The 25,896-nt window shown below is 39.3% G+C and overlaps 1 protein-coding gene across 1 annotated transcript; it reads left to right on the forward strand.

Moving 5' to 3' along the window:
* Positions 1 to 5: 5 nt before the first annotated feature.
* Chmp2b (charged multivesicular body protein 2B) lies at positions 6 to 21,182 on the forward strand. Its single transcript, XM_027412427.2, has 6 exons — positions 6 to 297; positions 12,439 to 12,530; positions 14,050 to 14,244; positions 15,785 to 15,887; positions 19,799 to 19,905; positions 20,058 to 21,182. The coding sequence occupies exons 1-6, from the start codon at positions 264 to 266 to the stop codon at positions 20,166 to 20,168; spliced, it is 642 nt and encodes a 213-aa protein (XP_027268228.1). The 5' UTR covers positions 6 to 263; the 3' UTR covers positions 20,169 to 21,182.
* Positions 21,183 to 25,896: the final 4,714 nt, after the last annotated feature.

Genomic DNA, 25,896 nt, shown 5'->3' on the forward strand with positions numbered 1-25,896 from the left:
CGCAGAATGCGCAGGCGCCGCCTAGAAGTGACTTCTCCAAAAAGTGTCTTAGTTCCCGGTCACCTGAGCGCCCACGACGCGTTCGCGGGAGCCTCGCCGGGCCACGCCTGTCGCAGCTCGTGTCCCGAGACCCTGCCCCGCCCGCCTCCGCCGCTGCGAGCCGCTCGCCCCCACCCAGGCGCCGTCCTTCTCGCCGTCCTTTCCCGAGAGCCCGGCCGGACCGAACCGGGCCGAGCTGGGCCGCCCGGGCGCGCCCGCTCACCATGGCGTCCCTCTTTAAGAAGAAGACCGTGGACGGTGAGTTCAAGGCCGGGCTCCTCCGTCCCGGGGGCTCGGGGGCTCCCGCCGCGGCTCGGCACTCTCCCCGGGGGTGGGGGTGGGCCCAGCTCGGCGGTCCCACAGGTGATCGTGGCTGAGTCACTCGTCACTCCGGCTCCGCAGCCTCACCTGGGCGGTTCGTCCGTCCTCCCGGTTGCTCTCACCCCACCCTCGTTCCCTTCTCTCTCTCTTTCTTCCCCCCCTCGGAGGGATCCTGAGCATTTCTGAGGAGGCAGAGCGGCGCTGGCCCCCGGGTGTCGTTAGACTTGGCGACTTGATGGATTTCTTGGTGGTTTCTCCCGCTTGTTTGTTGCTGCTTCCGTAGAGACACCCCCACTCCCCGACTTCAGAAAGGGAAGGAAGGCTGTGTGTTTAGTGGTGGACAAGGCAGCGGGTTACAGCGGGGTCCACGTAGGAAAAGAACTTGGGGCCGGGCTGCCTGTACCTTTCTTTACAGATCCCTCTGCATTATAGATAGGGAAGACTCCAGCAGAAAAATAAGACCAAGGGAAGGGTCCGGGCTCAGTGTCCATAGAGCAGATTTGTCCTTTCTGAGTGTCTTTTGCCACCTAAAGTGAGGGATGTGGCATTTGCATAGGAGTTCGCATTTTTAGAAGCCCTTGGGTTGTTTCAGGTGACAGTGCCATCTTGTGAAGAGGGGGAAAGTGAATGCACCAGAATGCACAAGTTTAGTGGCGTTCCTGGGCAGTGGTGGCTCGTATGTGTTATACGTGACTGCCCCGGGTATTAAATCCATACCACGTTATTTAAAAAAGCTGCTGTTCATTGCATGCCGAGTCCAGGTTGTTGTTGGTTCAAGCAAATAATCACGCCTTTGTAACTACAAAAGGAGCAGTGGTAGCTGGACCGTGATTGGTACAAACCCAGAGCTCAGCCCTGACTTGGGGGTAACTCCTTCAATTCTTTGTGTTCACTGTTCCAGTGCCAGATTTGGGGGGGAGGATAACAAAGACACCATCTCTACCCTACTACATCCTTTCATCTTAACACAGGGTGTCATTTTATCTCAATCAACAGCATAATGGAGTTTTGCTTCCTCTGTGTGACTGATTTTTTTTTTCTCACTATTTTGACTTTTTACCAATTGAGAAGCAACATTTTCAGCCTCTGGAATAGCTACTAGCTTGCTAGGTGACATAAAATAATTACATGAGATGGGTTTTGTGTGTGATTTCCCGAAAATATTGTTTAATCTTTGACATGACATTTTTGTTTTGTTTCTAGTGCTTCAGTACCTGTATTATGTGATACTCAGTGTGTTCTACTCCCTCCTGGATTATTGCAGTACATGTTTTATATAGTAGTAATCTTTAATATGTACTCACTATATATTCACTTTAATATTCACTATATAGTGATAATGAGAGTTTACTGAGCACAGAAAAAGTGGATTCCTTTCTCACCTTGATGCCACAGATTAAATGATTTTTAACAGTAAAATCCAAATAGTCTGGTCTTCATTGCTTAATGTCTGTTAAATATTTTCAAAGACAAGCCTCAGTGTTGTGCTTTCTGGTATTCACTGACTACCTAGTGACTCACACTTGAAGTTTAGAATGGGGAGAAAGGGACCATGCAGATGAGCCGGGAAGATATACGACTGTACATTCAGTTGCAGTTCAGTTAGCCTTAATATCAAGAGTTAATATATCTCTCTCCCCCAAGACTTGTTTAGGAAATAGTCTTAAGGACTTTTGCTAGGGCTCTACCACTAAATTAAAAACCTGTGTGTGACATTTCTGAATGTAAACTGGAACCCCATGTACATTTACTCCATCTACCAATTTGCAGACTTGACATTTTCTTAAATTATCATATTAATTCAGTTCATTCGCTCCTGCCTTAATTGTGCATCTCCATGTACACCATTTTACTTTAGAGCTGTATTGATGTTTGTTTCCCTGGTACATTAAAGGAGAGGGCTCTTGTTTTCTATAAAACCTGGCAGCACCCCTCTCAGTAATGAGACACTGTGTAATGAAATTTAATGGGTTTCTATGCACTCTTCTATGTTCCTTTGGCACATTATCGACCAGAAGATCTTTTACTGGGTGCTGACTTTGTATTTGTCCTAACTAATGAAATTCTGATATATAAGGGAAATAGGTGGTTGGTTATGGATCTGTGGAATAATTGAATCTTTTTGTCTCTGGATTGGCTGGAAGAATTATATACTATATCATTAAAGACTACTGCACATGTAAATTAAAAAGGGAGACAACATTACAACACATTACTATTCAGAGTTATGTTTAATTCATTTTGACACAAAGATGAACAAGGCTCTGCAGTGTACACTTTGTTACGGAAATTAATGAGAGGTGTATCTCAGTGCCACTGAGAGAAGGATCCCTTCCCATTTGAAATTACAATTGAGAATTTGATTTCCCCTTCTGAGTAGTATTATATGTACATATACTTTTTATAATCTGTTCATCGATTGTCAATGTTCTTTCTTCTGTGTGGATAAATAGTAGCCTACTTACTGAAGAGAATTATGAACTGGTTATGCCAGCATTCCATTAAGACTTATCATAACTGGGTAACTATTCCTGCCTTTGAACAAGTGATGTGCTGGAGATAGGGTTTGAGCTAGGAATAGAGTGAATGGGTGAACAGGGCAGTGGGTTTGACCCCTGAACTGGAAAAGCCTGTGGCATTCTGTTTTGTTTGCTTGAGATAAGGTCTCACACTGTGGCCCAGCTTGTCCTGTTGGGGAAGTATCAGACATGCATCACCCACCGTGCCTGGCTGAAATAGGTAACTGCTAGAGTTATTTAAACACTGTAATTTTTACATGAGATCTTCATTAAAGACAGATTTCAGGTCTTTCTATGACCCAGTGCTGTGTCAGGAATTGTGGATGCTATGCTTGTTCAGTTCTCATGAAGCCTGTGCTAGAAGGAAGCTCTGTGATCATCACCTTTGTGCTGATGGGGAAACTGAGTGCAGAGGGCCTGAGTGAGTTGCTGAGGATCAAATTTGTACTAAGTGGCAGAAGTGGGAGCTCACCCTTGTAAGTGTAGTCATTGCTACATTTTTCTACATCACATGGCACACACAGCTTCATTTGATAGTCTTGCTCATGTCATGCGATTGTCCATTTGTGTTTCACTTTTGCCTACAAACTGAGTGGTCCTCCCTGAATTAGTAATGGAAGTTTAATTTCCATATTGGAAATAAGTTCACGTTTTTGATGGTCCCTGTGCCTTACTTAGCATTTTGTAAGAATCTTCTGGCCTTCATGTCCACTTCTTGAAGAAGTGACGCATCATCTCACTTACTCTCAGGCATGCCTCCCTCCTCTGTTCTCAGCTGCTTGTGCTGTATGTCATGACATGACACAACTCTTGCTTAATCATAGATAACCACATTGAAGAGCCATTTTTCATGATTATCTCCAAGGCCTATGTTTGATCTTTGTAACCTCTTCCTTAGAACGTTTTCTTTTGGCTTTTAGGACACAGTAATTAAAAAAAAAAAAAAGAAAAGAAAAGGATTTATTTGTGTGTGTTTGTGTGTGTGTGTGTGTGTGTGTGTGTGTGTGTGTGTGTGTAAATGCCACATGATTGCAGGTGCCTGCAGAGACCAGAAGGGGGCATTGGAGCCTCAGGACCTGGAATCACAGGCACTGTGCAACATGGGTGCTGGGAACTGAGCTCAGATCCTCTACTGCAGGGCCAACTTTCCAGCTCCCAACACTCTTAACTTTGCTTTGCACTGGCTTTTTGTGTTTGGTTGAGTTTTGTTTCCTTTTTAAAACTATCTCTCAAATGTTAAGATTTTTCCTGGGGTCTGTCTTGGGCTACCATCGTGTAATCTCTCACTACATCATCTACTTTTCACGTAACATAATTTACATGCTATTATACCTAAAGTTTGTTTTTCTATTTTTGTTTAAAATCAGTATATCCAATAATTTGCTGTCTGCATAGAGTTTTCTAAAGTGGCAGAAATCAGAGATCCTGAAGGAACTTAACTCTCTCTTAAAATTCTCTCCTTCCAGGACCTCCTCTTCCAGTGTGGTCAGTGCTCATTCCACCTCCTTCCTTTGCCTGATTACTGAGACACTATTTATCAGGTCTTCCCCCTTTGTCCTGTTCTAATTCTGATCTTGCTTGTCTTGCACAGTTCAGCCCTTTACATCCTTTATCTGCAAAGTTGATTGTGTGATTGTTTTATGGCAACTCAAATCTGACTGCTGCTCCTCAGAGTCCACTGTTTGAATGAGTCTCTGGTACCCAACAGTAAGCTATTTCAATAATGCCCACCTTCCCTTGCTCTGATATGCTTTCATTTTTGCCATGCCCCAGCCTTATTATCTTTTAATAATGTTCTGTTATTCATGAGTATACTGAGTCTTTCTCACCCTGGTATATTTTTACTTAGGATTTCCATGAACCGAGAATTTTCTCTTCCCTTTCCTCCAGTTTTGTCCCTCAGGAAGTCCTCCTTGATGCAAACTGCAGAAGTACATCACTTCTGTTCCTGTTGCGTGGTATCTGCATCCCTACCTTCCTTCACTGGAACTAAACTTCTCATCTACTACCAAAGAAGGCTTATTCTAAGTCTTTCCTGCCTGCCTTACTGGTTTCAGTCTTAAGCCATCTTAAAATATTTCTCTAGTAGTTTATAGTTTAGAGAGCACAACCCTAAAATGACAGCATTTTATCAACCAAATATTCTGCACCCACAGTCCTGAGCCTGCTGATGTATGTATCAGTGTGAATCCTGCAGTGAGTTTGAGGGCTGCTCTACAGAGAAGGAGCAGAGCTTCCTGGCTTCTGCCTTCTTGGATCACCCATACATGCTGGTTAGCCACAAAGGGTGGGTTTTGACTAAATTGGAATAAATCCATCAAGAAGTCTGTTGTGGTCCCACCTTTATGAACCATAAGAAGGAAATTGCCATCTCTAACAACTGAATCCCTTTCAGAAAGCTGTCTTTCTTTTCAGGATAAAAGACAACAGTACTGTGGTATTTATGGTATTCAGATGTTGCACCAATTTTCACTACATTATTTGTGTAATTCTACCACATTTAGCTGAACTCACATTGAGGGCTTCTCTTCTATTCACAGACATTACTGGGGTTTGGACAGTTACCATTACCACTGCCCTGGTGTCCACCCTTGCTACTGATGCTACCGCATTTTACAGGACGAGTCTAAAATAGTGTCTTCCCAAAAAGTAGAATGGAGGGATACTTCATGTTTCTTTAATGACTTATTTTAAGATTTATCGTTTTTAAGTGTATTAGTGTTTTACCTGCATGTCTGTCTGTCTGTCTGTCTGTATATATGTGTACCATGTGCATACTTGTACCCACAGAGATCAGAAAAAGGGCATTGGAACACCTGGGACTAGAGTTACAGACAGTTGTGCCACTGGAAATGAAACCCACATCCCCTATAAGAGCAACAAGTGCTCTTCTACACTGAGCCATCAAAACTGAGAGTTAAAGTTTTGCTCTCATCTTGTATAATAGTTAAATAGAATAACTGATAAGCAGTGAAATCAATAAAATAAAATGACTTTTTCCAAAGAAATGCATTTAAAGTATGAAATTTGCTTTTAGACTGAAGTCCCTATGGCCTTTGAGTACTTCTCAGGGTGCCTTGTGATACTGCAGGCAGCATGTCTAGGGACCTGTAGCCTCTGGGAATTATGTGATAGGCCTGATAGGCCTTCCTCTTCTGACAGTGACCCTGTACTGCTCTAAGCCTGAAACAGACATTTCCCTCCCAAATTCTCTTAGTCACAAATTCATGTGGTTCTATTTATAGTTTGTTGTCACTTTTTGGTTTTATATTCAAAAGTGCAAATGTTATGCAAATGATCAGAGTACTGGAAGTCAAGTTAGGACTTGGCTTCAAATCTCAGTAGAAAGTATAGTGAAAGACCTTTTCATTTTAATTTTACTTTTTATTTTAATTAACTAATAATTTTTTTCTTTTCATTTTTCAAGACTGGTTTTCTCTGTGTAGTCTTGGCTGTCCTGGAACTCGCTCCTTAGACCAGACTGGCCTCGAACTCAAAGAGATCCCCCTGCCTCTGTCTCCCCTGTGCTGGGATTAAAGTTGTGCGCCACCACCTCCTGACTGACAACCCTTTCATTTTAAATTTATATTTTTGGGACTTTTCTAGACATAAAAACTCAACTGATTTGGATCCTAAGAAGGTAAAAAGACCTTTTCTGGTTGCATCTTTCAAGACTGTGATGTCACCACTCAGGTCCAGGTACTTGTAATTCATTGAGGATATATCCTAACAAGCTTGAGATAGGCACTTAATATGTAACATAGAGCTGAACACAGGCTGGAAGAGAGTGTTAGGTGGCATTCAGCCCTGTCTACCTCTGAATGAATGAATAGTAACGGGGCATACAGTATCACTTACACACTTTGGTCATTCTCGAAGTTTGCAAGTGCCACCCACTGTGAAGAACACCACAGCAGCCTTCCAAGGTGGCTGAAGGGATGATTCTTAAAAACTCCAGGGCACATCCTGTTGCTGTACACAGAAAGGAAAGGAAGGGAGGGAGGGAGGAAGAGAGGGAGGGAGGGAGGGAGGGAGGGAGGGAGGGAAGGAAGGAAGGAAGGAAGGAAGGAAGGAAGGAAGGAAGGAAGGAAGGAAGGAAGGAAGCATTGTGTGTTTTCCATGTGAGCAGGGCCTGCACCAGCACTTGCTTCTGCCTCTGTCATGGTGCAGGATGAAAATAGAAAGATTGTACTGGACTACATCTGGATGCTCTCCACTCAAGCGACAGTACTCAGAAGGAGGGAGTCAGCCAGGGATCAGGCTATTTCAGTTGGCCCTGAGAAGGTAGAAGGAGAGGCTAATAGTTACCACAATCTAGTCTTGGGGAAGTGTTAAAAGGGGGCCTTACAGGGGAAAGGCAATCAGCAGCATGCTGAGTGGGCTTTGGCCTCCAGTATTTTGTTGTGGCTAACATTTATCTGATACACAGCATTAGAACATAAGGAGGGTTTCCAGTCCCTTTTTATCCAAAGACTATTACATATGCTGACTTCTACCGAACTCTGAAGACTGATCATTTCATGTCTTATAAACATGTAGGTGGTTTTCTTTAGAAATGAGAATGCAGGAAAGATGAGGGGAGGAATGTTTGCAAGAGGCAGAGGGAAGCAAAGGTCGAGGGGAGGGCATATAACCTTGCAGAGGTTGCTTATGAGGAGCAGCTACTGTTACAAGCCCAAAATTAAGGGATGGCTCATTATTTCACTGATCCATATCTCCACTATACAAAGATATATAGTTTAGATGCTAGTGTTATCAGTAGTCCTTCCCAATAACAATAGGTTTTATTATATCTTCAGGTAATAAGTTAAATATGCTTGATAGCCATTTTCCTTTATATATCCTTTATATATATTGAGTGCCATAAGATCACTCCTAGATATAATATTTTGAGGCGGTGTTTTGGCAGTACAGACAAACTTACAATCATATGTGCTGAAACCAAAACTCTTGAGCTGGGGAATCTCTGAAATAAAAGCTCTCATAGGTAGTCTCCAAAAAGGACCACATCCTGAGACAGGATTCTGCAACTTCCTCTTGCAAAGCTGGATAGCATTTGGAAACTGTTTCCAGGCCAACAGCTATTGTATTTTAAACTGAAAAGTCTAAAGAAGGAAAGCATGGGTGTTTACCTGAGTCCTGCGTTGGATAGTGTTGAGCTGGGCAAAGTTCAGGTGTGGTACAATCTATAATAAGGAATTGTTACCTTTGAAGTGGTTGGGGCTACAAGCAGGACAAATGCTGCCTGAAGGTTAATCATAGGATTTCATGTTTTAACACATAGGACTATGAAGTGTGTGAAGACCAAAGTTTGATCTGTTAACCCACATTTAAAAGCCAGACATTGTGGCAGCTTGTAATGACAGTGCTGGAGTGGAGAAGGCCAGGCAGATTGATTCCTGGGGCTCGATGGACAGCCTGCCTAGCTGTGTGGCTCTTTACGGAATCCCTAAGGCCAGTGAGAAACCCTTCTCAAAAGACAAAGTGGATGGCTCTTGAGAAAACCACTGAGGTTGACTTTGCCTTCACATGTTCTCCTGCACACCATACATATACATACACACACACACACACACACACACACACACACACACACACACACATACACAAACGCATGCATGCACGCACACACGTATTATATATATATATATATATATATATATATATATATATATATATATAATAGCTATGTATCCTCTACTTTTTTTTTTAATCTTTTACTCTTAAAGAGCTTGTATCTTAGGATGAAATCAAATCTACTGAGAAGTAAATCAAGTGAAAAATAAAGTTGACCTTTAAGGCATTAAAAATATCTCAATCTTTTTATGTTATTCCTTCTGAATTATCCAGAAGACCAAACCATTAAATGTGGTTTCACATATGGAGTACATAAGGAAAATGGTGGGATAATTTGTTTGTTTTATAGACTGCTCCTATTGCCTCATATGAAAAGACATTTTACTGTCTCTTCCTACTTACCATAATATGTTTTAAAGTGTTATGATTATGTTTTAGTATGTAACATTAGATGCTCTGAGTTTATAGCTTAGCACTGTTTAAATATTAATAGGTCTATTAACAACTGTGAGACTGTGGAATAGGCAGTAGTTAATTTTCTTTATTTTTTTTCCTTGTATGATATACAGTGTCAGTTAATGTATGCACAGTTACATAAAATTAAAGTAAAATGAATTATCGTTTATTAAACTGTTGGGTTTCATTATGTTTTTTTTTTTTTTTTAAATCTAAGATTTCCTTATCTAGCCTGGACTCTAATTCTTAGACAGTAACTGGGTATCTAACTCAGCATTTGAGCATGGACATTGATTATCCAGCCTTAGAAGACTCACGGTATAAGGACCCCTCCAGAGACTGCTCCACAATAGATGGGTTCATGTGTCCCAGCTCCTCACTCTTTCTGACCACAGAGTCTACAGCTCGATTTTCATTGCTGATAGCTTCCTGGGACAACTCCCAGAACCCAAGGAAGTGACTTCTTGTTTCCTGTGATTATTTTATCATGAAGAATATTGCACTCGGAGAGGGACAGGAAGAGACTCTTAGGTGGAATACAGGGTGTAGAGTTTCTGCAGCTGCTCTGGGCACTCCACCATCCTGAAAGCATAACAGAGTGGTCACCATTTGGGAAGTGTTGGCCTGCTTTCTTCTCTGATGAGCTGTGATAGTCCAGTTGATAGAATCCTCCATCCCTTAGTTCTCGGGATGGGATAGGAGTCAAGCCAAGGGGTTGAGGACAGAGTTGGTGTCCACCCCCCCACCCTTTCACTGCCAGTAAATTAACTTGTTGATTTCCTGTTAAATTTCTTTTTGATTCTTAACTGATATAGAAACAAAAATTATACATCTTAAAATGTGGTGTCATTTCAGTACATACATACATTGTGAAATGTTTAAGTTTGGTTAGGTGTATCTGTCTACTCAGATGGTAAAACCCTTCATGCTTCTTTCTTTTAGCTGTTTGAATTGAGCATTACACCACTGCTGTCTGCAGTACAGTGGCACACCGGCACTTCTTGCTCACATCTAATTTAACTCAGAAATGCATTATTAAAGCATAAAATACCTGAAAGAAGCAGCTTAGAAAGGCGGGAAAGAGATGGGGAAGGAGTGCCTTGACATTGGGATAGCAGGGGTGTGCAGTGACTGGTCACATCCTATTGAGCTCATACCAGAACTAGGCTGAGCTGTAACTTAAAAGACCACTGCAAGGATAACTCTTTACACCAGCTGCCTGAATTCTTTCTGCCAGCTGCCTGCTTCCACCCCCATGTTAAGGCCCCCAAATAACACTCAGATTTATATTAGTTACCATGCTGCTGGCCAATGACTAGGGTTTCCTACTTGCTAGCTCAGTCTTAATTACCAACCATAACTACTAATCTATATATTTTATAAGAAATTACCTTATTGGACACCAGCAGCAGGCATCTCTTGTCGGGATCACATGGTGGCTCCACAGAGAAGAGAGGAGGAGGAAGAGAGCGATTTCCTGCTTGTCCCTGCTTGTCCTTGCTTATATAAGTCTGCCTGCTATGTCACTTCCTGCCTGGATCACAAGACTTTTCTTTACTACATTTCCCAGAATCCTCCTCGACTCCTAGTCCCACTTATCTTGCTTCCCTATTGGCCAACAGTACTTTATCAACCAATAAGACAAACATATGCACGGAAGGACTTTCCCCATCAGACCCCTAAGCATTCTTCTTCTAGTCCAGTGCTTCTCAACCTTCCTGATGCTGTGACCCTTTAATTCAGTTCCTGATGTTGCTGTGACTCCCTACCATAAAATTATTTCATTGCTCCTTCATAGCTGTAATCTTGCTACTGTTATGAATTGTAGTATAAATATCTGACAGGCAGGATATCTGTACAGCCACCAATGGGGTTACAACCCACAGGTTGAGAACTGCTGCTCTATCTAGACCCCATCTCTTAAGAGTCCAAACCTCCTAAAATAGAGCTGGAGACAGCACTTCAAACACATGATCCTTTTGGTGACTTCTCCACTCAAACTGTAATAGAATACTGTCTCCACCTTGTCTAGCCTTCCTTCAATCTCCAGCCTTTGGAAACCCCCATACTTGTCTTAGCGTCCCTGGAAACATCTCTTAGATTCTACATACTAGTGCAATCAGGTAGTTCTTTTCTTCTGTACCCATCTTATTTTACTTAATAATTGTCAGTTCCAAAAGACTCCAGCTCTATCAAGGTTGTCACAAATGACAATTTTATTCATGTAAATAATACTCCATTAGAAATGCATAGCACATTTTCTTTTATATCATCAGGCAATAGGTTACTCCCATTTCTTGACTATTGTGAATATTGTGTTGCAGATGTCGCTCTTGTACTGATTTCATTTATTTTGGCTGTATAACTAGAAATAAACTGTTAAATCATTTGGTAGCCAAAGTTTTAATTTTTTGGGAGTTTCAACTCAGTTTTTGATAATGTCTGTACTGATTTACATTACCACCAGCAGTGTGTAAGGGTTCCCTTTCTTCACACCCTCCCTGCCCCCCCCCCACCTTTTCCTTAATAGCCATCCTCACTCACAGTCTACATCTGCCTTATATTTGTATCCCCCTGGTAACTAGTGTTGAGAATTTCTTCATTCACTTGTATATATTGTTTCAAGAAATACCTATTTAAATCTGTTCTTCAAATATTTGTAAAAAGAGTTCTTAATTGGTTAAGATAATAAAAAGCCAGAGTCAGATGTAGAGGGAAATGCTGAGAGAGAAGGAGCAAGCCACAGCACACCTTACTTCCTAAGCGTCTCAGCAGAGAGAGAGAGAGAGCGAGTTCCTGTTTCTCACTGCTTATATCCTGTTTCTGCCCAGCTACATCACTTCCTGTCTGTCTGTACAAATCGTCAAACCTCTATGGTTAGCTAGTTGCAAACTCCATTCTCTGACCCCCCAGACAGGCTTTATTTGTGCAAGAAAGATATCACCACAGATTTTATTTTTATTTGTTAGCTTCTGAGTTCCTCCTGTATTCGGGATAGCAATCCTCTGTCATACACATTCTAAGTTTTTGTAAGTCTCCCATTCTGTTAGAGTTGTAGTTAACTGTTTTTGCTTCATTGGAAAATCTGTTGTTTCATACCAATAAGACTTAACTATACAAAAAAAAAAAAAAGGACCCAATAAACTATATAATGTGTGTTCCTTTCTGAAATCCACATAGTGCTGGAGTAAAGAGGTGAAAAGTGTGTGTGTGTGTGTGTGTGTGTGTGTGTGTGTGTGTGTGTGTTGGGATTGGGTAGGTTGTTACATGTGCCATATGCAATTGTATAATAATTCTCTAAGATTAAGTTTTAAGCACTGCATATTTAAGCAAATCTTTCTGTTTATACAATCTATGGTTATAATAAGCATTTTAATATTTGATTAGTTTGTAGTATATTAAGTTGAAAGAAAAAATTAACATCTAGTGAAAGTTTCCTTTTTTGTTACATTTCCCTAGTCTAATATAGTAGCAGTATTGAGGCAATTTTTACAGTCATAAATTCAAGTTTCTTTTGTGCTTCTAGATGTAATAAAGGAACAGAACCGAGAGCTGCGAGGCACACAGAGGGCTATAATCAGAGACCGAGCAGCCTTGGAGAAACAAGAAAAACAGCTGGTGAGTAGAACACTAAATTTCAGGAAAACTCTAAAGTTAATTTGGAAATTAGTGTTGAATAATTAGCTAACTCAAAAAAGGCAATGAACAAGAAAGAGATAAATATTTACTTGTAAGAAACAACACTTCATCCTTTGCTGAATTTTTTGCTTTTGTTATTGTATCATTTGTTGATTTTATCAGAATTCTCTTTTCTGTTGATACAAAATCAAATTATTCCATTTTGTGAAAATTGTGAATGACTAGGAGTAAATATTTCTTAAAACAGGTCTTCCTTCTTAATTGACATTAAAAATAATAATAGTGATGGAAAACAAAAGAAAATAATAAATAATAACACCTAGGTGTCTTACATGGTCTTCTAAAGATGATTGTTTCATGAGTTTATTATTAATTAGATGGATATGGTGCATTTTAAAATTTTCTTCATGCTGTTTTTCATATGCATGTTGTCCTGATCTTAAAGCAGCTTTACTGAGCTGTCAGATAAATTGGGATAAATTGTACATATTTAGAGTATTCCAATGATACTTTGTTTTAAGTATATATTCCCTGAAATTGCTATTCTAGAGAGAACAATGAGCACAGGCATTGTTCCCCCAAACTTCTGATGCCTTATGAAGTCCATTCTATCTATCCATCCTTACTGTCTCCCTTTATTCAGTGAGAATAACTCTGGGTCCTTAGATTCATTTGTGTTTCTAAAATTGAATAAAGGTGGAGTCACAATGAAAGCCTTTCTGCCACCACATATGTAATGGGTATCATTCTGTTGTAGAAGTGTCCCCTAATTTATCTGTTTGCTACTCAAGTGGACAATGGGGGGAGCTAGGGGGATGAGCATCTTTTTGAACCTGAAAAAAGAAATATTTTCTAACATTCACAACATTCAATTGTGAGCAACATACTGTGAAACACAGTTAACACTTGTGTAGGCACTTAAGATTGACCTGATAGTTTTATGATTTAATCCCTTTATCATTATGAGATGATATTTTTTACTTCTGGCAATATCTGTTCTTAAATTTATTTGATCTGATACTAATATAGCCACCCCATATTTTCAGACTTTGGTAAATATGATGTATTTTCTACTTTTTAAGACACCTTTGCTCTTCTGTTTAAGATTGGTTTCATGAGGTAGCATATAGTTAGATTTGCTTTCATATATTCCAGAACTTGCTCTTTAATTGGAATACAAGATGGACCATTTGTTTCAATGCAGCTATCTGTATTATTAACTTTACTACCTCAGTCTTTATTTTCTTTGTCATACTATTTTTCTTACTATTTTTAGATTTTCATTTTCTTTTTACTCCTGGGCTGTATGCACGTACTGTTTCATAAACTTGCTTTATGTTCACGAATGAGGGTACCAGTTCTTCCTGTGTGAACATGTGACATAGCCTCTCAGGCATCCTTTCTCTCTATGACTTCATGCCTACTACATATGTTCTTCAGGATGATCACTGAAACACTACTCCTTAATTGTATTCCTTTATCTTTTTTGTCTTCTTAGGAATTAGAAATTAAGAAGATGGCCAAGATTGGTAACAAAGACGCTTGCAGGGTTTTAGCTAAGCAGCTTGTCCATCTACGGAAACAGAAGACAAGAACTTTTGCAGTAAGCTCAAAAGTCACGTCTATGTCCACACAAACAAAAGTGATGAATTCCCAGATGAAGATGGCAGGTGCAATGTCTACCACTGCAAAGGTAACTGGGAGCTTTGGTGTCTTATCAAGGATATATAAATATTAATATTCAAATTAGATTTCAAAGGACTTTCTGGTGTATCTGTGATACAAAAATCTTAGTTATTAATAAAATGAGTTATAGCACTAGATAATCCAAGTAATTGTTTCTGGCTTAGTTATTGGTGTGCTATGAAGTAAGGACATTTACATTTTCCAAAGATCACATGGAGCTTCAAAGTTTATATGGAGTTGACTTAGAATAGTGTTTGTTTTTTCTAATAAATTGTCAGAAATTTAAAGGTTTCTTTTTTATTGTTACTTCTGACTACTTTTGAGTAATAATAATTTCCTCTTGATTCACTTTTGTAAATATTCAGAACCACACGTGAGTATGGAAACTTTTACATTTCAGGAACTTACATTTAATTATATATGAATATAATTATATATATACACAGTGTGTGTGTATATGTGTGTGTGTGTGTGTGTGTGTAGTCAGTAACTGTTGGTTTCAAGGAGGCTGATCATTTATTTCAGTCACTGATAAAAATATATAAGAACAAGTAGTTTTGAGCTCCTCTGTAGTCTTGCAGAAGGCCAGAACTAAAAGTCTGACTTTCGGGGACAAGATCATATGAAGATCACATAGTTAGACTGGTAACTTTGCACCAGTGTTGAGAGGAACATTCTTATAGTTTTCTGTAAATGATAGGCTCAGAAATGGTATGGAATGTGCTTTTGCCACATATGGGTATCTGAATTGGAATTCTTTTTTTTTTTTTTTTTTTTTTTTTTTTTTTTTTTGGTTTTTCGAGACAGGGTTTCTCTGTGTAGCTTTGGAGCCTATCCTGGCACTCGCTCTGGAGACCAGGCTGGCCTCGAACTCACAGAGATCTGCCTGCCTCTGCCTCCGAGTGCTGTGATTAAAGGTTTGTGCCACCAATGCCCAGCTCTGAATTGGAATTCTTAATTAAATGACTCAAGAATGTATTATTTGGTCAGCAAGTGTTTGTTCAGGTCTCAAGTAGTTCAGATGAAATGGCTAAGCCAGGACCTACATGGAGCTTGTAGTCTCTTTAAGAGGCAAGTTACAGGAGATGTATTGTGTGCAGGGCTCTAAAACTTTGCTCATACTCAGGTAGCATTTCACTGAATAGTGAGACCTTATGCAAATTATTGAGCCATGTGCCCTAGCTCTCCATTTGTAATGGGGGAGGGAAGGAAGTACCACCTCAAGTTTTTGTGTGTTAAATGTCACTGATACAGATTGTTTAAAGGAGAGAGGAACACTTATGAGGGACTAGTGTGTGTGACTGTCCTGTGCTGGGGAGAGGATACACCTTTAAGGAGATAAAAGGTCAGTTTGCTGACAGAGCTGAAGCAGAGACTGAGTCTACCTTCTTAAGTAGATTTCAGTTGTTAGCTTCCACAGACAAGTTTTTGACTTTGACTTAACACTAGGTCAGTCAGAAGATTGTGTTTGCTGTGGCTGCCTTTAGACTTACTCCGTAGATGGCTTTCACAATTGGGTGGCTAACATGACTCTTTATTTCTTAAAGACAATGCAAGCAGTCAACAAGAAGATGGATCCACAGAAGACACTACAAACAATGCAGAATTTCCAGAAGGAAAACATGAAAATGGAAATGACTGAAGAAATGAGTAAGTTTAAGAACCATATAGTGTTCTCCTCTTCTAATTGACCAAATTCGTGTCTCAGCAGGCCCCTGTTCACAGATAATGAAGTCAGAAGTGATTCCAGCATGATAGACATCCATGGAATGACTGGAACTTCTTTCAGTCTCTTAACTGGAGGGGGTATATAGATGTGCTCTGCCTCTGAACACAGAGCGGATAGCAACATGCAAAGGGCTTACACAGGTCCAAGCCAGATGGGGTCCCAGTATTGAGAAGGGAAGTGGCCATGATCTCCCTTGCCCAACCAAGAAGGTATCTAATTGGCAGCCACCTGCAAAGAAAAGTTTAGTTTTCTGCAGTGGAATCTCTGCCTATACAAACTACATTTAAAGGTTGGCCCCAGGCCCACCAGTGGAAGACCAACTCCAAACCAATTCGGTGCTAATTTTGGAGGAGTTTTAGCTCATATTGCTTTGTCTTTTTTTTTTTTTTTTCCTTACTAATCTCTTTGTATAATAGTTTCCAATTTGTGTTTTTGTGTTTGTATATATGTATGTATATGTGATTCTCATGCATTTTCCTTATTTCTTTTTCTGACTCTGCTTATTAGTTTGTTGTATTTTAAGTCTCAATGTAGTTGTCACTCTGGAGACCTGTCCTGTGAGAGGAGTGGTAGTGGAACTCCTGCCTGTACTTTATGTCACAAAATAGCATGGAAGCTTAGTTTCCAAACATACTGTGAAAAGAAACAGTGAAGCGAAAGGAAGTGGGCTCCACCCGGCTATTGTTACAGGTGGCAAGCAAGTTGTTTCTGCCCTGTGTTTTCCTGGAAGAGTGAGCGCACACTCAGCCGTCAGTGCCTGCTTGTTTTCAAAATTGTGACAGTGTAGCATAAACTTTCGCCCTCTCAAAAATAGTTCTGCTATCAGGCTGAGGATGCAGCTCAGGTTCAGAGTGGTTGCCTAACACACCTAAGGCCCCGGTTTGCTTCCCAGCACCAAAAAGTAAAAATAGTTTTGGTATATCACCTATCATCACCAATACAACGTTATTAAACCCTTTATATTCATCAATAGGATTAGTTCAAATTTTCAATTTATTTGAGAATCTTTCTTTGAAATTGAGTATCTTTTACTTTATTGGTTCATTAGATCTCCTGAGATTATGATTTATTTGTGAGACCCCCAAACTTCTTTCCAACATAATGCCCCCAATGTTTATGTTACTAATGATGACTGAGTGACCTTTGTCACACTCTGGTCAGAACTGAAAGGTGTGTGTCAGCATTTTGCCTCATGCTATCCTTTTCTGGCTGCTTGCTGACTGTGTGGCTCTCTCTCAGTTTAACTCCAGTCACTTGCTAGCATTTTAGTTTTCTCATGTAGCAAATAGCACTTAATGAACTTGCTAGATTACCACACTAGCGAATAGCCTCCTATCCCATAATAGACTCTCCTCCTCTTCTTGATTATGGTTATACTATGAGTGTCTACCTCTATAGCTCAAAGAGTTGTTTAATTTCTATTTCGTGCCCTAGAAAAACACAAAAAAGGCTCTCTGAAACCCCCACCTCTTCTTCTGCAGGGTTCCCTGCACCCTGAGGGGAGGAATTTGATGGAGACATCTTGGAGAGCTCAGCTGTGAATGAGATGTCTCCACGTATTGTCTTGCTGTGGGTCTTCTCTGATGATGGCTGAGCAAGACTCCTATCTATATAGCAGAATGTCACTAGGAGTCATTTTATTGTTATTTTCCTATTTATTTGTTTTGTTATGTTTTGTATTTTAAGACAGGGTTTCTCTGTGTAGCTTTGGAGCCTGTCCTAGAATCCACAGAGATCCGCCTGCCTCTACCTCCTTGCTGCCTCTACCTCCTTGGTACTGGGATTAAAGGCATGTGCCACTACTATTGCTTTTTTTTTTTTTTTTTTTTTTTTTTTTTTTTTTTTTTTTGTATAACACTAGTATTTGGTTTAATCTTCTTTCCCTGAGCTATCTTGTCTCAGGTCTCAGGTCCTTGGTTACCCAAGCAGTCTTGAATATAGGTCCATCTCTCAAAGTGGGCCTTGAGTCAAATCATGTAGGTTGGTCACCACAAGCCTTGTCCCGAATGGCATGTGAAGCTTGCTGACTTCAGAGCATCCTGAGCACAGTCTTGCAGTGGGTTCTTGCTGACCACAGAGTAACCAAACCAAACCAAAAACAAAACCAGCACATACAAAACAGAAAGCAGGTTTTTAGAAAAGATCTTATAGGCAAAATGGCTTGCTCTCAAAAGCTGCTTGGTACTAAGCACAAGAACTGAGATCCTAATTTAAATCTAATTTATGTCTTCATGTATGCTTTTATTACTTGGAAATACTAGCCTATGATATTACATGTTTATTGTTAGCTTTTTACACCTTCTAATTTTACTTTTTGCTGTTTAATATGCCAGATTTCCAATATCATGACAAATATCCAGCTTTGTTATTAATGTCGAGGCTACTAAAAACTAACTGGGAGTCTCACTTTTCTTCCTGCGTTCGGGTTGGATGTAAGATCTATGATTTCAGATATTAGATAGGATTTCTCATGACATCTTTTGTTGAAAGGAACGTTAAGGTTGAAAATGTTTGTACTGTGGTCATTCCCTAGATGGTCCACAACTTTCACATATTATACCCCAGGGAGCCACAGCTTGTAAGCCCATAAAGTGTAGGTTGTGAGCTATTGCAATAGAAAGCCAGAATCTTCTGAGAACTCCCTCTAGATACTATTTCACTAACACATCCTCATCTATAACCAGGGGCCCACTGGCCAGTTTGGTTACAAGATCAAAGTAGGTTATCTGTCTTGTTTTCCTTTTCATTTCCTCTCAGTATTTTGGGTAATTCCTGTCACAGGCCAATTTCCCTCCACCCCTTTTTTGCCCTTTTCAAAATCTCGCCTTCAGTTGACAACCAAATCGAAGAAATTCCTCTTCCTTGTAGTTGTCCCTGTTGCTTCTGTGTGTATCTCTGTCAGGTGGAATTTACTTAGTTCCTTCCTCCAGGTCTGTCTTACATGTTGCTTCCAGGGATGTGTTCTCTTTCCACTGAAAGTTATGGCATGTTTTTCCATATACAATATATTGTATTGTGTTTTCCATTTGAGATAAATCAGAAGTCTTCATGCATTGTCTGTTCCTCCATCGTGTATATGCTGCATGGCAGACATGTGTATCGAGGTTCAAAATAAATATGTAATCCCAGCTTTTCCCAATAACAAAAATATTCTCTGTAACTTAACATGATGCCCTTTTTGGATAGGAAAGGAGAGAAAGATGATGATAGCATTAATAAACTTGCAGGGCTACATTGAATATTATTCTTTGGGCAAATTTAATAGAATATTCAGCCATACATTTTATTAAAATATCCTATGTATATCTTGAATGTTAACATAAGAAATAATGCAAATATTACAAGTGGGTAGGAGGCAGGTAATATCTCCTAGATTTTAATAGACAGTTTGATTCTTGCAAATTTTTCCTTGGTTGGGTTTAACAGCTCAGTGGATAACCATTTGTGCAATCATATTTAAAAACTATGAGCCTGGAGCCATAACTGTCTCATGGGTTTTGTTTATCCAAAATCTAGTTTTATAAATCACTTTACCCTTTTTTTCTGGTGCTGGAACTTGAACTCGGGGCCCTGTGCATAGTGATCACAGTATTGCTGAGGTCTGTTTTATTACAGGATTGCATGTTAAAACTGGCATCATTCCAAATGGCTCAGAAAGTTACTCATCAGTATAACTGATTGACACTAAAACATAAGTTTTATGGTTTGTTGGTTCCCCTAAATTTGCTTTTTAATCATTAAAACCATGTGTGTATAGTTTGATTATAGTTCAAAAGTATACACTTAACTTGTAACACACTTGAAAAAAATCTTTGTTCCCTTTCTTTCCAAGTCAATGACACCCTTGATGACATCTTTGATTGTTCTGATGATGAAGAAGAAAGCCAGGACATTGTGAATCAAGTTCTTGATGAAATCGGAATTGAAATCTCTGGAAAGGTGAGAACAGCTTCTGTTTGTAATGAGAACAGCTTTTGTCTGTAAGTGCTCCCTGTGTGCTTTCCCATGTGTGTCAGCAGAACATGTGTCCTCTGTCCCCATTCAGAAGCTTCCTAACGTTTTTATCTCTCTCATTTTTGTCTGTGATATAGATGGCCAAAGCGCCTTCGGCTGCCAGAAGCTTACCGTCTGCCTCCACCTCAAAGGCTACCATCTCTGATGAAGAGATTGAACGGCAACTCAAGGCTTTGGGGGTAGATTAGATCACCAAGCCATACTATTGTCACTTTCTTACAATTATTTGACCTAACATGGGTCCGGTGTAGATTCCTTTTACAAAACACATTCATTTTGCAAAAATGAAGACCATGAGCGAACACTTGTTTCCTGACCCATGGCTATTTTGAACCTTTTGCCAAAGAATTCCAGTGACGCAAAAATGGGAACAGTTTGGGTGTTGACTAGAACCACCAATGTATGATGATGTGTGCAAACTGAGTTCTTTCTGCATGGCATAGAGATGTCATTACTTAGGGTCGGGGTGTGTTCTAAATCTTTCTACACTGAAATCAGAGTTCTTGTTAAATGTCATTAGGCACCAACTTAAAGAGACTTGTAAAAATATTAAAGGTATAGCATTAATTCTGTATCTGTTGCTTGTCCTTTGTTGATAGTTACGTTAGGACTACAGGCAGTGCAGCTGCCAAATTATTTTTAAATCATCTAAAAAGGAGTGCTATTTAAACATCTGTCTTAAAAACTGTCATGAGCTTTTACTTTTCTTCCATTTTTTCCCCCTTTGGGAGAACATTCTAGTTGGTAAGTTTATTACCTTTCAAAATGTGCTTGGCACCTGCCTTAAATAGCACAAACATATTGTGCACATCTTTAAATTATTTTAACTGGCAAAAAAGAATTACATTTGAAAATAAAATTGAGACTTCGAACAGTTACCCAAGCTGTGTTGTAAAGCTTATAAAAGCGAAGTGGATATAATTAGCAAAATGAAGAAAGAAGACGCTGAATTAATCACATTTTATAGTAATGAAACCACACTTTGGTGTTTCTTCCAAGAACTGAGACTTTCTCCATATGAATTATAACTTAGTCTGTGTTGAATTTTGAATTGTATTAATAAACACATTAAATCCTCTAAATTGAAGCCATTCTTCTAAATGAAGTACTACTACTATGACAATACTTGACTTAGACTTCTAAAGTAAGCGAATTTTTGTTTTGTTTTGTTTTTGGTAAATAAACTACAACTTTGTCAGAAATTGCTGCCTAAAATGCATCATTCTTTTAGCAGTCCTTTGAAAGTGAGTTAGCTATGTCCTATAGATAGCAGGAGAAAGGGACGGCTCCAGAGTTAGAAGTAGAATTTAGAATTAGGTTAGTTTTGAAGAATGATGTTGTAATATATGGATTCTGACACATCCCAACACAGAAACTGGGAACTCCGATCAGTGTAACCTGGCTAATCCTGACGGTTGGACCTTTGGGCTGGTGGATAACAAAGGCAGACACATACTGTGACTTTAGACATGGCACATATAGTGCAAGGAGCAGAAGCTTCACCATGTGCTTCAGAATCCATAAGCATTGTGTGTTCAGAGAGTAGGCCACAGTACTGACTGTCTCAAGTACACAATTCACATTTTCCCTGAAGGGAAGGAGTCCAAACATTGTACTGTATCATCGGGTATTGCACCCAAATCTGTTTTGGATGTACATAGTAATGTTGTCTAACTTTAATTTACTTTCTTGTTTACATGTGGGACCTTTGAGTTTTAAGATTATTTTGTCTTAAAAAAAAAAAAAACTAAATAAAGATTTATTGCTCTTATCCATTTTCTCCTAACTCCTTTACTTTGTTTTTTATTACAGTTAAGACTAGAAATTTTGCATATATGTTGCAGTTTAAACAATAAATTTTGCTATTTTTCTGTAAGGAAGTTTAGATTGCTGTGCTACTTCAGTTTCATAAAACAACAGACAATATCTTTTTTAAGAACTGAAAATTGTTAAGGGATTGGTTTTTGCCAGTGATGCAAGCCCAACAAGTAGTAGTTTCCATGAAACAGACCTGATCATTCCTGTCCTCCAGTCTCCAGGAACTAACCATTTCAGTGTTATGTTTCAGGTATACAAGTATCAAGTACTTGCTTCTATTTTAGTTAAATACAGATACACAGACCTGTGGACCCACAGTGATAGAGAAATTATTCTGACTTGACTGCATTAATAAATGTCTTTCGGGCGCACATTATAGTCATAGTCAATCTGTCAGTAACTTCTCTTTTACTAAAAGTAAGAGTTCATGTTAGTGATTTTTATTGGTTGAGCATAACAGAAATCAATTTTAAAGATCTTTCCTCTGTTTGGAAATAGGATTTGTTTAGCATGGGCTTGCCAGTGGAAAGGGAGCAGAGGAACACAGCAGTGTCTCTGCTAGGAAAAGAGGTCCACCGCGGGTCATGGATGGAGGCCATTTCAGAGGACCAGAGGAATGTCATGTAGTATGGACATGCTGTGGTTTTTCTTATTCCTCAGGAGTCATTGGCCACAGGTCCACAAGGGTGGAGGGAGCAGAAGTGGGAAACAGTTCTGATGGCTGTAGATATGATGAAGACAGCCCTTCTGGAGTGACTTCACTAAAACAAGTCTATGGAGTATACAGGCAGCAGGGGGGAAAACTTCTAGCAGGGAGCTATGTTAAGGGTCGAGCTAGAGATAAATCAGGCATCTGGGCCGAGAGTCATCCTCTAAATAAGGGCAGGTAGAAAGCAGGAATCCTCACTGTAGAGGGAGTCCTACATGTTGCTGAGCTTGGAGAGAGCTGCCAGGGCATGGTAGACTGCAACCTCAAACCGTCAGGGCCTCCCAACAACATGCCACTACAAATGACGATGACACTTGTATTAGGAAGCATAAAATGACCATGTGGCAGGTTGTGTTACACAGAGTAGTTGATGCTTGAAGGGAATATCTGATAGGCTGGGGCTGGGTTAAAGCAGCTCAAAACTGAATTATATGGACCACAGGCTAGCAGTCTGTGGCATTGTTATTTGACTTTTGGTCATTTATATTTTATTCCCCTTTGAATGTCTATAGAAACAGCCTTCGTCTGGTCGTATGCATGATCCCCACAAGCCCGATTTCCACATTGCTGGCCTGATTTCTATGTACCTAATTTAAAATTACTCAGACTTCAGTTTAGCAAGATCTGAAAGAAGACCTATAATTTTCTCCATATTACAAAAAAGTTTCTCGGCAGCAGAAAAAGTTTGAGTTTTCCCATTTTGTCTTTGTAGCAGCTGAGTAAAATGATCCTTTAACCATAATTCCTTTAAAAGAAGTAAAAGAAGCCTTAGCATTGCAAAGTTTAAAGATTATGAAGTAGCAACACATCTTCTATTATCCTTTAGACCTAGAAGGCACACACTTTCCCATCCCAAACTCTGAAAATAATTAAAAAAAAAAAAAATCCTCTCCACCATTAGAGATAGAAGGCACATTGCATGAGTGTTTGTCAGTCATTTCTGTTAGGTAATGTTTAATGTTGCTAAAAGAGATGAACAGATCTTTCCATTTTAATTATTTCCCCACTGGATTCCTGGAGGTATACATTGTGTAGCCCACAGGACATAAAATAAAAAGCCTATGCAGCTTATGATATTTCTCCCCCAGAATCTCAACAGTGAATTGCATTTGTCATTTCCTTAATTACACTTTAGGACTCTACATGACATTGGGCCTCTCTGTTTTAAAGGTTAAAATCTAATAGAATGTTAAATATGGCTAGAAAATAGTCTCAAAATTCATTGATGCAAATGAGTCTGCTGATGGTGTCTAAACTTGAAAAAATATTATAGACACATAGTTAGGGTCTAGTCATACACATTTGTCACATAAATCATATTAAACATTACCACTAGATCCATATTTAAAACATAAAAAAGCAACTGGTCTAGGTTTTTGTTGCATTGAATTTTGCTTCTCTTTAAGGTTTCAAAGTGCAATGTGAGATATTGCATGTGTGCACATGTGCTTTCAATGATACTGCCATTTACAAACTAATACGTGTTTTAAGCAGTTTTTTTTTTTTAAATAACAATTATCCAGAGAAACTTAGATCTGAAAGACATTCACTTGGGATTCTTGAGATGCATCCAACACAGATTAGATGGATAACTTGTTTGGAAACTATCTGTGTGTACTAAACTGAGGTATGCCCTTGGCCCTCTTCTCTTTTTATTTTAGATACAGTCTTACTGAGTTGAATTCACTCTGTAGCCAGGCAAACATTGCATTTGGGATCCACAGTGGCCATGATAGTGGCTGGCATTACAAGCTTGCTTCCACCAGGCCCAGCCAGGTACTGCAGGGGAGGGAATGGAGGAGAGGAGGGAGGGAAAACTGTGGTAGGGATGTAAAATAAATGACTAAATTTAATTAATAAAGAATAAAAGAAAAGTATATATGACATTGGATGGTATAATTTATTTGGCTAGTATGCTTAAATTAAATTCTCACCTAAGTTCAACTCCTGTTACTCAGACTAAATTAGACAGTATTGCCAGCAGATTGACATGCATAGCACCAAGTTTCTATTCTAGATTTGTACCACATTGGTTACTTCTAATTACAAGTTTCAGAGTTCATTTTCAGAATCAACAAGTATCTCCCTTGTTATAATCCTGAGAATTGAAAAGTCAGTATTTCCAACTTTTACTAATAATAGAGCATGTTGTAACCATTGATACCAAAATTGACCCATTGTTAAGGGACCTCAAGTGAGTTTCTACACTGAGACATCAGAAATAACTTAGATTTTTCAAGTTGGCTGGCACCCTTCATATTTGCAGCAGTTGTCCGCTATACAGCCCATCCCTTTAGCCCAGTTTATAGATATCTAATATAAGCAAGCACTTTACTAGTCACCAGGGAAATAACAGAAAGTAAGACGGGTAGTCTTGCCCTGTTAGAGCTTACAGACATAAAGGACAGAGATCAGGAGTCACTAAAGTATATTTTTGTTTCCAATTTCAGTTGTTCTCAGTACAGAACCCAGTATCTGAAACATACTAGGATTACTCTGTCACTGGGCTTAAGCTCCGAGCTTTTACGTTTTCTGTAGCAGAGCAGAATAAAGCTAATGTTTGTGAAAGAATACAGACATCATGCCTAAATGTTCCTACAAATCTTTCAAAAAAAAAAAAAAACATTTCTTTAGGAACCAGTGCTAAACTTCAAAGGCATCAATAGATTCTAACTGAAGATTATTCCTGAAGGCAATGGTAAAATTCTTAGTCACCTCTGGCTCTTCAAACCTTACTCAAAAAATCTTTAGCGCTAACGGAATACTGAATAAAAACAAACATACGTTTTCCTTTTTAGATTCATTTTTACTTTATGTGTATGGGCTTTTTGCCTACATGTATGTTTGGGCATCACATGAATGCCTGATGCCCATGAAGGCTAGATGAGCCACTGGACTCTTGTGGAAATGGTGTCTAACCCAAGTTGTCTGGGAAAACAACAAATGTTCTTAACCACCGAGCCAGCTCTCCAGGCATGTCAATACATTCTCAACTTGTACTTTCCATGGTTAATATTCTATAAATATTTGTCCTTACTTTTTAAAAAATTAAAAATAAAATAAATTGGCTTAGAAAAGGAAATTTGATGCTAAAACTAAAAGATACATATATGCTGCCCCCACCCCATATGGGTGTGTTACGTGAAGAGGAGGAATAGATGAGATACTGGGGGGAGGGTTTCCTAGATGTTAGTGTCTTAGGATGCAAATGAGCACTGAATTCTAAGAACAATTAAATATCTCAGCATAAGTCATTGAGTCTTTAAAAAACTGCCTAAATTACTGATTTAATCTAGTTTTTGAAGCTAATCAAGTGAGGAACTTCCGATTTTGCTCGCAAACTGAAAGGAGTGGAAAATGGCTTTGCAAACGGCTACCACACACAAGTC

Source organism: Cricetulus griseus, chromosome 4, assembly GCF_003668045.3.
Source record: "Cricetulus griseus strain 17A/GY chromosome 4, alternate assembly CriGri-PICRH-1.0, whole genome shotgun sequence".
Classification (NCBI taxonomy): domain Eukaryota; kingdom Metazoa; phylum Chordata; class Mammalia; order Rodentia; family Cricetidae; genus Cricetulus; species Cricetulus griseus.